Source organism: Vombatus ursinus, unplaced genomic scaffold, assembly GCF_900497805.2.
Source record: "Vombatus ursinus unplaced genomic scaffold, bare-nosed wombat genome assembly UNPS02014830.1, whole genome shotgun sequence".
Taxonomy (NCBI): domain Eukaryota; kingdom Metazoa; phylum Chordata; class Mammalia; order Diprotodontia; family Vombatidae; genus Vombatus; species Vombatus ursinus.
Window position 1 is genome coordinate 50615760 of NW_020954608.1, and position 14510 is coordinate 50630269.

Here is a 14510-nt window from a genome sequence, read left to right on the forward strand (position 1 = left end):
AGAAAAAAATGAGGTGATCCAGAACAATTAGGAGGGGGAGACTCCAGATTTTCTGCCTGTCTGAGGAGGGCAAAAATTCAAACAAGCTAGATTACATTTTTTACCCGCACTCCCAATTCAAAATGTCACTCAGCTGCCAAAATATCCAACAGGTTTAGAATGCAATCATAACAATGCTAATGACAATTCATTTTTATATAGGCTTTGCAATTTAAATTTTCCTCATAACAATTAAATATCTCTTCCTTTTTAAATTTAAATTAATTTTTTTCATTCAACACTTTTTCTCTCTCTCTCTTTCTCTGTCTGTCTCTCTGTCTGTCTGTCTGTCTGTCTCTCTCTCCTGCCTTCTTTCTCCATTGAGAAAGAAAAGGCCTTTGTTCCAAATGTGTATTGCAAAACAAATTCCCCCTTTAGCCAAGGCTCCCCCCACCCTTTTGTCTCAATCAGCACTCTGAATCCATCACCTCTCCATCTGGAGGTATGTAGCTTGTTTCATCATTAGTCCTCTTGAATAATGGTTGGTCATGCGTTGATCAAAGTTTTAAAGTTTTTCAAAGCTAGCAGTAATGTTATTGTAGAAGCTTTCTGCTCATCTACTCACTTTACTCTGCAACAGTTCATACAAGTCTTCTCCTTATAGTACAAAAGTCTTCCATTCTATTCATTTACCATAACTTGTTCTGCCATTCCCCAGTTAAAGGACACCCAAGATCCTTTCCTTTTGAACTCATTTTTCAACTAACAAGCATATTTTTTTCAATTTTATTAAGTTTCAATTAATTAATTTTAAATTAATAAACATGTGTTTTCTATCCACCATTGGAAATAAAAAGCAGCCTTGTAACAATAGTTACATATAGTTAAGCAAAACAAATTATCAAGTTATCCACGTAAAATATGTATATCTCATTCTGCATCTCGAGTCTATTGCCTCTGTCAGGATTGGTGGATAACAGTTCATCAAGTTTCTGGTAATCATAAGGGGTCTTTTTTTGTCTTTATAATGCTGTTACTATTGTTCTGATTCTTTTTACTTCCGTCTGCATTGGTTCATAAAAATCATAGGCCATAATTTACTCATTCATTCCTCAATTAATGATACCCCTTTAGTCTCTAGTTCCTTGCCACTACAAAAACAGCAGCTATATTTTTTTAATGAGTCCTTTTAAAAATAAACTTTGATATCTTTTGTTTTTGCTTTGCCTCGATTTTTTCCCCTTGTATCCTTTCCCCTCCCCCACATATAACAAAGAATATTTTTATATGGATCATTTTTCAAAGGTCTCTTCCAACTCTAAATATGTGATCCTAGAAATCTTATGAAGTAAATAGTCTTAAGTATCATCCTCATTTTACAGATGGGCAAACTGAAGCAAGCCCACAAAGGTTAGGTGACTTGCCCCAAATCAAAAAGATATATGAGCCAGACAGGAATTTGAACCAAGGTTTTCTGAATCCCAGTTCAGCATGTTTCCATTATAAAGTCCTTCCCTCTTCTTAAGGCACCTTTAAACCTTGCTCTCAATATTAACTTTCTGTGTAAAATGGCTTTCCTTACCTTACTCAAAGAGGTGATTTTGTATGAACAGTCTAGGGTGGGAGCTAGAGCCAAAATAATTTGCCCTCCCTTACTTTTTTAAGCATCTGAACGTCTGTGAAACAGAAAAATTTCGGCCTTTTGAGAGGGGGTTGGGGTGGGGATAAAAAAGGGCGGGGATGGGAAGGATGTGGCTTAAAGAGGGGAGGGAGTTATTGCTTTGCTAGGTGGGGGCTCGTCTGAAGTCACTGAATTCCGAGAGGTCACAAGATTATCCTGGGATGGGAAGGACAGGTCATCCCCCACACTGGCCCCACCCCTTGCCAAAATTATAAATAGTTGGCTGGAGAAGGGCCCCCCCCAATCACAGATGCTCTTCCAGTGAAGGACTGAACTTTACCCTCTGTGGCCGAAGACAGCTTGCGTGCGCCTTGGAGACCGCCTCTTAGGCTTTTCAGGAGGGGAGGCTTCTGGCTCCAGCTCCTTCGGCTTCACTACTAAGGATTTGTAAGGAATTCGGCCGGAGCCATGTCATCAGTCAAGGTAAGGATCGTGCTATTCCGCTGTTCCTGTGTATATCAAGTGTGTTGGAAAGGAGAAGGCTGGGGCGGCGGGGGTGGGGGGGGGCGGAGGGGAGGGAGGAAGAATGATGCTTGCAGGCATATGTTGCTCCCGACTCGTGCTGTACCATCTTAAAGGCCTTAAAAAAACCCCCCCCCCCCCCGCCCTGGTATGTCTCCATGCGTCTCTCGGGATGGGAGCTTGAAGGGATTTCTGCCTCTTCGACCTGTTTTCTTGCAGGGATCGGGCTGCGATGCACTGCCCTTTCTTCGCTGGCTTTCTTTACTGTAAGACCCGAGACCGGGCCAGGCAAGAATGATGCCTAGGCAGGGAATGTGCAGAGGGGGTTCGGGGGTGGATGGAGGAAAGGCGGCTCATATGTTATGGGTTAGGTTTTCCTAACCTAGCCTTGAGTGTGTGCCCGGATGGCAGGCAGTCTGAATGTCATGCTTGGCCCCTAGGCTCTTGGAAGCTGTGATTCTTGATGGGAATAGCCTCCTGTTCCTGCAATCATAGCTCCCTGGAACTCCTGGAAGACTTCCTTGGAAAAAAAACAAATTTCCAGCTGCCCCCTATAATGCAGAAGAAACTGAGAAACCGTAAACACCTTAGTGTTTAAATGTATTGAAAGTGTGTGATCGCAGGAGAGGATTGGGGGCGGCGGAGAGGGGTAGTATCGGAGAGGTCGATAGTTAAGTAAGGAAGGAGCATATGAAAGGAGACGAAAAGAAAACATAGCTATTAACAGAAAAAGTAGTATCCTGCACCAGGATCACTCTCTCTTTTGGGTATTAGTGGGTGGGGTGTCCCTACCAAGGTCACCCCTCCCAGTTCTGGCCCCTAAGCTACTTCTGCAGAAAGTGGAGGGAGCTGGAGATAAGGACCCTTGAGGCAAAGGGTGGGGAGAGGTATGGTTGTAGTTCCTGGGAGAGGAAAAGGGATTGGTTATATCGCGGTGGAGACTCTAAGGGCAATAATATGTGGGCTTTCCCCAGGCTATGCTTGTTGAGTTTACTGGGTTGGGAGCCGAGTGGGTCCTCTTTTCACTGAGAGAAAAGCAGGACTCTTTAAAGATGGGGGAGGGGCGCAATTTTCTGCAAGATGTCTCATCTTAGGGACAGCTAGAGCTGGGATGGCTCTAGGGAATCTTAAAATGATGAGCCCACAGGAATTAGAGCTGTGCTTCCCCAGCAACCCCAGTTCTTGCTATTTCTGGTCATGTCCCTTTGTCTTTAACCGAGATCAGATTCCCAAAGGGTTAAAAGGTTGCTTAGCCTCACTGTTAATACCATTCCTTGACTGAGGGAGTATCAGCCCACCCCCCTCAAACTTCCCATCGTCCCCCCTTTCCAAAATAAGAAACAACTTTTTTTGGAAACTAGCTTTCTAGTTCTCCCATTACTTTTCACTAGTGATATACTGTGCATTCCCAATTCAGATTTTCCGGTGTAACTTCAAGCCTGAACATAGTAGGTTCTTAACAAGGCTGATGATTGAACTTGCCCCTTACTGTCTCCACTTTACCCATTTGCCATATACTCCTAGAGCACTCTTATCCAAGTTGTTTTCTATAACTGGTTCCATCTTGAATGTGTGGTGCTTAATCAGCCAATCAACAAGCTTGTATTTTGCTAAGCGCTGGGGATACAGCTTGTGTATATGGAGGGACATACAAGGTCATCTTAGAAGGGAAAGCACTTAGCAGCTTCGGAGATCCGAGAAAGGCTTCCTGCAGTAGGTGGTATTTGAGCTGAATCTCAAGCCAGGGATTCTTAGGAATGAAGAGAGTGGTACACTGAGGGCATAAGTCAATTCAAAGGCTAAGAGATGGGGTCAATGGAGGGAGGTCGCGTGTAAAGAATAGCCAGTGTGGCTAGACCTTCAAGTACTTAGAGGAGAGGAATATGTAAGTAGAAAGGAAGGATAAGAAGGGCCCAGGTGGTGGAGAACTTTAATACAGCTTTATAGGCCTTCCTCTCTTCATCTTGACTCAGAGAGGGAAAATAATCAGGAGAGTGTTGTAAAAGATTTTGGTTTTTTTCCCCTACCCAGGTTACCTGCCCCCTCCTCTTTGCTGTTGGTGTAGCTGCTATAGGCTCTTTTCAGTTTGGCTACAACACTGGCGTCATTAATGCACCTGAGCAGGTAATAACCCTGGCACCTAGTAAATAGCATTAGTGAAGTCAATCCCCATTCCCTCCTTCCTAACTTTAAGGTTTCGGAGAGCTCAGTATTGGGTGGGGGGAGAGGGGTGTAGTGAGAGAGAGGTGTGGGGGGTGGGGAGGCACAAGACCTCAGATTCACAGTGAGGAAGGAGGAAGAACAATCTTAGTAGTTCTTGCAGAGTCATTTGGACCAAGGCAAAATTATTCATTTGTTTGCTTAACTTTAGACAGCAACCATGTACTCTTAGTCTATGGTGAATCACCACCATGTCCTTCAACCCATAAGGAAGAAAAAGAGTTTACAGCAGCTCTCCAGTGCTGCCACCTGCTTAAAGCCTGTTATGTAGACTGAAAAGTAGAGCACATAGGAAACAAGCCTGAAGGTCCTAGTCGCAGCCTTACTTCCAGCTTTTTTTTTTAAACCCTATGTCTTTGGGGAAAATTGCTTAGGTTTTGCTACCTATTAAAGCAGGAAAATTACAGATTTTACCCTACTCCTCCCCCACCTGCTATAGCAAAATGGAATCCAGCCCATCATTTCTTGGTTTCTTTTACAGATCATTAAGGAATTTATCAATCACACTTTGAGTGTTAGGAACGGTGAGCCAGCCTCTGAGGTTCTACTCACCTCACTTTGGTCCTTGTCTGTGTCCATCTTCTCAGTGGGTGGAATGATTGGCTCTTTCTCTGTTGGACTCTTCGTCAACCGATTTGGCAGGTATTACTCAAATACAAAAAAAAAGGTCAGAAAGAATGGGTGAATGGGTTGCTATAAGGTAAAAGGGCTAGCTGATGTTACTTAATTGGTTAATCCAAAAACATGTGGATTAAAGACAGCATTTCTGAAAAGGAGCCAGCATTAGGCTTGACCACAATCAAGCCTCATTGACTTAACTCTAGAGAATAGTTAATCGTCATTGACATTTATTACCTCATTTCAACTTTCCAAGAACCCTTTGAAATAAATACAGATTAGTTTAAGCCATTTTCTCAGATGAGGAAATTGAGGCTCAACCCACATGATTTACCTGAAAGTCACACAACTAGTTAAGTTTTAGAGGCAAGATTATCTCTTGGTTCCAAGTCTGTAACTGCACTGTAAAGACATAGTTTTCATCCTGGTCTATTTGGAACTGCTTGGAATATTTTATATTTGCCTTCATATCCTGAGTCAGGCTTATTTCTGTATTGTTTAGCATATAGACCAACTATGGTGTTTTCCGTGAGAATTTGGTTTCTATAATAGTTAACATTTATAGAGTACTTGCTGTGTGCCAGGCACTGCTAAATACTTTACAATTATATTATCCCCATTTTACGGATGAGGAAACTTGAGGTAGGGGTTAAGTGACTTACCCAGGGTTTCCCAGCTAGTAAGTGTCTGAGGCTGGATTTGAACTAAGATTTTCCTAACTCCAGGACCAGTGATCACTGTGCCACCTAATTGCCTATCATTTCTCTCAGTGTGAGTAGGTGGCTTACTCCTTAAGACCTATTTCCTTTCATTTTCTGTTGGGCCTTCCTCTGGTCTTTAAGAACATGTGTTTCCCTCTCTCCAGATCACTCTTAGACAGCCTTATAACAAAGAATTTAAAGGAGGGGGGGAGAGCAGTCCAACAAAACCTAAAAAATGGTCTGGCATTAAATGCAATGCTCCACACATAGTGTTGCCTTCTTTCTCATCTCTCCTTAGGGGCTAAGCTTGGTCATTATAGCTTCACAGCATCCTTTTTTGGTTATGTACTTTATTTTGATGTGGCAGTCATTACTTATCTTTCCTTAGCACTATTTTCCCATACTTTTGGGGTAATTGTATTCCTTGTTCTTATAGAACATTAACTAATAATTCAATTACATTCACATACTTATTTGTCTTTATTATTACAAAAAAAGTACTTCTATAATTATTTTGGTGTATAAGGAAGCCTTTTTATCATTGTTGACCTTGGGGCATACACCAAGTGGTGGCATCTCTAGATTAAAGGAAATAGACATTTTGGTCACCTTAGCTTAGCATAATTCCAAATTGCTTTCCAGAATGGTGGGACCAATTAATTCACAGCTCTGTTAACAGTGCTTTAGTATATCTGTTTTTCCTCAACCCTGCCAACACTGATTGGTCCCATCATTTGTCACTGTAGCTAATTTCTCAGGTAAAGTTAATTTGGTTTTGCGTTATTAGTGACTGGAGCATTCTTTCACTCAGTGTGGTTGTTAATGGTTTGGGATTCTTTTCACACCTTTTAACCACTTATCTATTGGGAAATGGCTTTTGATCTTATATATTTCTTTTAGTTGTGCATGTACCTCATTGATTCCTTTACATTATTTCCATAACCTGTTCCTTACCACATTCTTAAAGGAAATACTTACTTTCAACCAGCTTTAGAGGGGAGAAAGTATAGACGAAATGGTGGTCCTTTTGGTCCTCTATTTTTAGGCGTATAATTACCATGATCCCCATTTTACAAAGGAAGAAACTGGGCTTAATGAGGGAATATGATTTGTCTGCAGTCAAATGTATAAGAATCTGGGGCTCCATCTAAGTCTTACTTTCACTATCTCTCAGAGCAGAGCCATTTGGTAATATCTTTTCTTTGCTTTTGCCCAATAAGGCTTATGATCTAAGATTAGGCAGAAGATGGAAAATGTTATCAGTTGCCATCTTAGGCTTGGCTAATACTATGCCTTACCAAACAAGCTACTTCAGTAGAGGAACTGAAGGGGCCAGTTTACAAATTGGAAGGGGAATTCTTTTTGAACAATCCATAATCTGTCTATTGATTGCCCAGTCTTTGGCCTAGTCATACGAATGAGAAAGACTCTTAATGCAGAGAAGAGGTTAAAGAGAATGAGATAAAAAAGGGACAAAAAGTGAGGGGAAGGAATGAGGACAAAAGAATCAAAAAAACACAGGAAATATATGGAGGAAATAAACTAAGGAAACTCAGAGGCAGACAGTACAAATAGGAGAGAAAGCAAAACAAAGGGCTAGACAAACCATACTTACAGTTATCTCCTTCCTTCTATAGACGCAACTCCATGCTCATTGTCAATTCACTAGCACTTGTTGGAGGTGCCTTCTTGGGCTTCTCAAAGTCTGCAGGGTCAGTGGAGATGCTGATTCTGGGCCGTTTGATCATTGGCCTCTTCTGTGGACTTAGCACTGGCTTTGTACCCATATATATTGGAGAGGTCTCCCCAACTGAACTTCGTGGAGCCTTTGGTACCCTGCACCAGCTGGGTGTTGTTGTGGGGATCCTCGTTGCCCAGGTATTCCTTACGTTCTCATTTTAACTGGGTGGAAGTGGGTGAGGGAGGGTACAAGGGACCTTATTTTTACGCTTTCAGTTTTGTGCCCTGGCAGGACCAGAGGCACTGAGAGAAACCAGTGTTCCTCAAATAGATTCATGTTGACTAATAATGACTGGCTTGTTTCATTATTGATACTGACAAGGCCTGATGAGTTATTAGTTTGTTATTAAATCTGGGAAGGTAAAGCTTTTTTTTGTGTGTGATTTAAGATCTTGGGCTAACATGGCTAATGAAAGTAGAGTAAAGAAGATTTTAAAAGAATAGATTGTACCTTTCACTATAGGAAAAGGATTTTTAAATAAGTAAACTGTAACTATTCAATTTCACCAGAAAACATTGAGAGCTTTGAATGTGTACTTTAAAAGGTTCCTTGGACTATATAACTTAGTTCATGTTTTTGGATCCTTAGATATTTGGATTAAATTACATCATGGGAACTGAGACTCTCTGGCCATTGTTATTAGGCTTTACCATCATCCCTACTGTTCTGCAAAGTATAGCCCTCCCGTTGTGCCCTGAAAGCCCCAGATTCCTACTTATCAATAAGAAGGAAGAGGAGCAGGCCCAAAAGAGTAAGTACTAAGGAATATCTTTGAGGTAATAACACCAGGAACCAGCATGCATGACCTGAGACTGTCTACCTCCTATCCTCCCTCCAGAGTAGTTTCTTTAAATTACAAGTTTTGGGAAGATCCCAACTTAGTGACACCCCTAAAACATGAGAAGATGGAATTGGGCCAGAACACTTGATCTTGATATGCCTGATATCTTCCCATTCCACCCTTTAGAAAAATGAATTTGGAGAAGCTAATTTATTCCCTCTTCCTATTTCCAGTTCTTGAGAAATTATGGGGCACTCAAGACGTAGGCCAGGATATCCAGGAGATGAAGAATGAGAGTGCTAAAATGGCACAAGAAAAGAAACCAACTGTGCTAGACCTCTTTAGGACACCAAATTATAGACAACCTATTATCATTGCCATCATGCTCCAGTTTTCTCAACAGCTCTCTGGAATTAATGCTGTGAGTACCTAAATTCATCAATTACTTGTATTAATGTCATAGTTTTTCTGGTTCATTCTTTCTCTTTATTGATGTTAATGATAATAATTGATAGTAGTGACTGACTGTAGGTGTTATCCTCAGTTTCCAGATGAGGAAACTTGGTCTCAGGATAATTGACTCACTCCCTGGCTGTAGGGTTATCACTGTGGCTCTCTGCCTCTTATTCTTCCTGTTCTGTCTGGCCATTTCCTTCCTAACCCTCTGGAATGCTTTTCCAGTACAAAAAATAGGTTCACAGAGTAGGCTGTGTCCTTCCTAGTGGGAGAAGGACCGTTCCTGTGATAGGCCTCAATGGGAGGTAGCTTTTATCTGTTCTCTTTATAAGCATTAATTAAACTTTTAAGTTGAGTACCCTATACTATGTAGGGCAGGGAAAGAAGGAAGGCTAGGGGGACTTTTTAAAAAAATACAAGTCAAGGACTTGTATTTTGAGGACCAGAATGGAAATCCAACCAGGGTACTTAAGTGATAATGACATTGTAATTATTTTTAAAACTTTTTGTTTTGCCTTAAATTTTTATACAAGTCATTTCCTCTTAGCAAGTCACTTCCTCTTAACTCACCTCCTGCCTTCCCTTTTAACAAAGAAAAGCATTAAACAAAAACCACACTGCAACCAAGGCATTCCCTTATGATTCTGTTGAGTTGAGGCATGTGTGTTTCATTATCAGTTCTCCTGGACTAGGACTGAGATTATGCTTTACAATTCAAGAGAACTGCTTTTTAATACTGTTATTTACGTTATCGTTGTCATTGTCCATATTCAATAAGTTCTTTCTTTCTCTCATTTCCATATGAAGTTCAAGCTATCATAGCTTATACAATATTATATAATAACTTTGACAACAGGAAGACACTGAGGCAGAGACTAAATAAGTGTATTTGCTAATTGGTTCTTTAGATGCTTGTTAGGATAATAGTACAGTGTTCTTTAAGTCTTTCACTGAAGTGCTGATGGATATTTGAGTCATTTTTAATGAGGATCATAACTTCAATTGGTCTATTACTTTACCATTTAGAAGACTGTCATTTAGTAGCAGTACATCAACAAAGAGTTCCTAATAATCATAAGGGTGGGATCATTAACAAGCAGATATTTGGTTATGGAAAACAATGTTTGTTCCAAAGACAAATGGGATTAAGTTACTTTGGGCTCTAGTTCTGGTTATACTGGTAACTGATTTTTGTACCTAAGGCAAAGCTCATTGTTCACTTAATGGTACCTTCCAGTTTACTTGGCGTTATTTTGAAGCTCAAATAAAAAGTAATTGTGAAAGCAATTTGTCTTAAGTGGGAAAACTATATAAATAAACCTATAGCCAAATTGGTAAAAAAAAAATTATCTCAGAAGGATGAAACTGAATTAAGGAAATAACACTGACATTTATCAGTATGAACACCCAGGATAAGTCCTTTGGATGGAGAGAAGATTGAGGGCTCAGGGGAAGGGGAATTGATTGTGAATTTATTGTTTAGAGATCACTGAAGTTTCCAGAGTCTTCTTTTCTAACTTGGTCACCTCCTTTTTCCCCCCCAATTAGGTATTCTATTATTCTACAGGAATCTTTACAGATGCTGGTGTTAAAGAGCCAGTATATGCTACCATTGGTGCTGGTGCGGTTAATGTGGTATTTACTGTAGTTTCGGTGAGTTGGACATTTTGAATTTGGGGGCAAGAAAAAAAAAGAGAAACTTCTGGGGTAGATGTTGAGGTTGGATTATATTGATCTTGGGGTTTTGTGCCATAGTTAAAATAAGAACTGAGGCATCAATGCCTTTGGGAGAAGGGCGTGGGGAATAAGTAAATTCTAGAGGTGAAGTGATTGAACAGAATAGAGATGACAGAAAAGAGATTTCAATATTGGAAAAATGTAATAAGGAAGAGGGAAGGGAAATAAAGGGTGAATATAACAGGATATAGCTGAATATTTAGAACCCAGCCTTAGAGGTAGGGAAGATAAGAATACCAAGCAGGGAGTCAAGCATATTGTGTAGGGTGTATTGAATTGGGGAATGCCAACAACTCCTGACCATAGAATATATTGAGTAGAAAGCATTGTTTTTAAGGAAGAGAAAAAGCAAAGGTTTCATTTGCATGTTATTCTCCTAGCTCTTCCTTGTGGAACGAGCAGGAAGGAGAACCCTTCATCTGGTAGGACTGGGTGGAATGACCGTGTGTACTGTTCTTATGGTTGTTTCCATGTCTCTCAAGGTGAGTGCTCTTTGTGAGAGGGAAAAGGGAAAACTTGGGTTGTCTTGCTTATATTATTCTCATTCTTAGCTTCTTGATATTCCTCATTTAGTCTACTCATTTGTGGATGAGCTATATCTGTATCGTGGCTACCTTTGGCTATGTGGCCCTCTTTGAAGTTGGGCCAGGACCCATTCCTTGGTTCATTGTTGCTGAGCTCTTCAGTCAAGGCCCCCGCCCAGCTGCTATGGCTGTGGCTGGCTGTTGCAACTGGACCTCTAACTTCCTTGTGGGTATGCTCTTCCCACATGCTGCGGTAAGTGAGCTCTCTCCTTATCAAATCTTGCTTGAAACTAGTGTTAGCTCATTTAGGATTAGATGAATGAGTTATGACTGTCTTGAGTAAGAATACAATACTACTTCAGGTACTTACTTCACTAGCTGGGTGGCCCGAGCACTTCTTGGTGTACCTCAGAGACCACTCTATTTATTCATATTATAAAAATAAAACCCAAATTACTCCCATCCCTAAATCCCAAAAGACATTTGAGGATAGGATTCATAAGGGACTGGGAATTGGTACAAAGGTAAATTTGGAGGGCTTAGGATTTTAGTCCCAAATCTGGTAAGGGTTCCCCACCCAGTCTGGATTTTCCAAAAAAAAAAAAAAAAATCGTGACTATCATTATTACCATAGAGGAGGAGGCCTGGTTCTTGGTCTGAGAATAAACTTTGACTGACTTTGTTTTTTTCCCTTCTTTAGAAATATTTGGGATCCTACGTCTTTATTGTCTTTACCTTTTTCCTCATCTTCTTCTTTTTGTTCACCTTCTTCAAAGTCCCGGAGACCAAGGGCAGAACTTTTGAGAATATTACCCAGGTCTTTGAAACCAAGAGTCAGGGTGCCATCAGCCCAACCTTAATGGCAGAGAAAGACCCCATTGTGGATGTGAACAGCATTGATCCAGCCAAGGAATCTTCAACCTCCGCCCTCTAAAAGCCCACCTTCCACACTTCTTCCAGTCTCCCAACATGGAAAAGCAACATCTCCCTGAGGTGGAAGGGCCCTCATCAGGATAGCTATAACCTAGGACTGTTTCTGATTGCTGCTACTGTTTCTTTTTCACCTTACTCCATGAGCACTGAGATGAACCTAGGGTTGGAGTCAACTCAGCTTCACTGGCTTTTAAACATTCAAAAATCTTGGTCACTGTCTGTACTCCGCTAAACAGAGATCAGGTGAACTTGCCCTCATTTCTGGAGGGATCGGCTCCTTGGCATTTGTGCCAGCCTTTGCCACGTCTTCATTTCCTTGGGTTCTAATGATGATTCATTGAGGTTCCTGGGAATCAGAAGAGTGGGTGTAATCTCATCCCAATAACTACGAGAGTAGTATGTAGGAGTTAGGGGTAGGAGAAAGGTTGGGGATCAAAATAGGAGAGAATCTTCCTCACTTTTTTTTTTAAACAACTCTGCAGAGTGCATTAACTTGAGTTTTTATTTATTTTATCTGCCGGTTTTATTTCATAATTATTTTTTTAGTGTAAAAAGAAAGAATTGTACAAAATAATAAACTGTTGAGGTCAGAGAGAAGAGAGAAGGGGTATAAATTTAAAGAACTGGAGGAGAAGTAGAAATTATTTTGGAGGAGTTGACATAATAAGGATTGAAGAAATACAGGGAGAGATAGAGTAGTGCATTAAAGGGCACGTGAAATGGTGCCGGAGGTTTTCACATGACCTGTAGCAATTTCTGTACTCCATGAAAATGATAAAAAACTTGAAAGAAGTCAGGCAGCATTTGTGATGCCTGCAAAAGCTACTGGTTTCCTTCGGGATTTTTTTTCCTTTTTTTTTTTTTTTTGTTTTTTGGTTAAGCTATATAATGTTACTTGGAAACTGTAATATTGTTGTCATCATAGGCAGCGAAGTTGAATGCGGTTGGTGGGTTCTACCTCTGGAGGAAGATGGATTTTCTAGATATTTCACTGAAAACTCCCCCTCTCACCAGATGGAACTCCTTTCACTTTATAGCTTTTATTTTTTTTTCCTTCCCTTTTGATGGGAAAATAGTGTTGTGGATTGTTTCTCAATTCAGAAAGGCAAACTTTTCCTTATTTTTGTTCTTTGGGATTTTCTTAGGTTTTGGGTGTCTTTGGTTTTTCCGACCCTTAAATCTCAATAGGCATTTGAGGACAAGATTTAAGGGGTGTTATTCATAGGGGCCTAGAAATTGGTATGGAGGTAGAATATGGGGCTAAGGGTTTTGTTTTGTTTTGGTTTGGTTTTTTGCCTGTACTTCCTCATTTCAAGTGAAGAAATGGTCATGGCTTCCTTGTAAATACGTGTTTACATCACTCTACTACAGAAGATTTGGATGAGGTAGAGAAGGCTCACTCAGAGTTCACATTTAATTTAGATAGTAACAATATATGTCTAATGTCATTGTCTCCTCCAGGGGCAAATGTGTCTTAACGGGTTCATGAATATATTATTGCTGTTATGATTTATATGTTACTATTCATTCCTTCTGGATGGGATAATTCTGGTAGTTTAAACAACTACTGCCTTGGCTGGATGTGATTTAGCCACCCTACCTTGAATCTTAAGTGCCCTGAGACAGACAGACAGCCAGACACACACACAACACACACACACAAACTCACACACACACACACATCCATACACACCTTCCACCTCCCTTGATGCTGGCTAAATTATATTCCAGTGAACCACCAATTAGAGTCCCTTGCTTAGGATGAAATAGCCTTTAGTGAGTTTTACCAGTTTAGGTGGAATGGGAAGGAAAGATGCTCTGAGTATTCAAGAGGTTCAGGATAGAGAGAAGGCTTGACCTATGTAGTCAAAATGGGTATGGAAGGGGGCAGTAAGCTTAGTAATTACCTGAATTGTAAAAGGAAGGGAAGATAACAAGATATCACTGCTGATGAAGTTAAGTATCTTTAAATCTATGGGCTTTCTTCTTCCAAAAACTTTTGAGGGGATTGCCTTTGGTGCTTACCTCCTCCTGACCCAACTTGCCTGTGGACAGTATTTAGTTCTCAATTCTCACCTTCCTCTGGTCATTGGCAGGGAGGATAGATATATATGTATATACGTATATGTGTACATATATGTGTATATATACAATAGTTGACTAAAGAAAACTTATTTGCTCTCTGGTTCTACCCTGTTTCTCCCTAGATCCCCAGGTAGAACTAGGGTCTGGGAATTGGCAATAGTAGAGCTTAACAGTTTCTCCCTCCCTTTTCTCCATAGCCACATTGTAAATATTTCCAAATGTATTTTCTATGCTTATTACTGTTACTGTGGTTCTGTTTTTAAATAAAAGTTTTATTGTAAATATGGTATCATAATCTTTGCATATTATTTGAAGGTTTGTGTGCCCTTTCTTTCGTGGGTTAAACCCAACCCAGAAGCCTAACATATGGGTATAGATATAGGTGATGGTATAATTTGTACTGATACCTTGTTTTTTACATCACCAAGATTGGGAAGAAACACAGAAAAAAGCTTAAGGCCTGAACAATAATTTTTTTTTTTTTTGGCTAGACAATGGGGTTAAGTGACCTGCTCAGGATCACACAGCTATTAAGTGTTATGTGTCTGAGGCCGGATTTGAACTCAGGTCCTCCTGACTCCAGGGCCAGTGT

The 14510-nt window shown here is 40.4% G+C and overlaps 1 protein-coding gene across 1 annotated transcript; it reads left to right on the top strand.

Annotated features, from left to right (window-relative positions):
- The first annotated feature begins 1753 nt into the window (after positions 1-1753).
- On the top strand, positions 1754-14213 carry SLC2A3 (solute carrier family 2 member 3). The gene is made up of 10 exons (XM_027838604.1): positions 1754-2083; positions 4154-4246; positions 4824-4984; positions 7299-7539; positions 7991-8153; positions 8417-8604; positions 10188-10292; positions 10757-10858; positions 10950-11153; positions 11601-14213. Exons 1-10 carry the CDS (start codon positions 2069-2071, stop codon positions 11832-11834), a joined length of 1506 nt encoding a protein of 501 aa, XP_027694405.1. The 5' UTR covers positions 1754-2068; the 3' UTR covers positions 11835-14213.
- Positions 14214-14510: the final 297 nt, after the last annotated feature.

Excerpts from the sequence above, each read along its gene's own strand:
- SLC2A3 (XM_027838604.1), top strand. Across the intron at positions 8,605-10,187 it reads AGCTCTCTGGAATTAATGCT|GTATTCTATTATTCTACAGG; the intron begins GTGAGTACCTAA and ends CCCCCCAATTAG. Across the intron at positions 10,293-10,756 it reads TGGTATTTACTGTAGTTTCG|CTCTTCCTTGTGGAACGAGC; the intron begins GTGAGTTGGACA and ends TTATTCTCCTAG.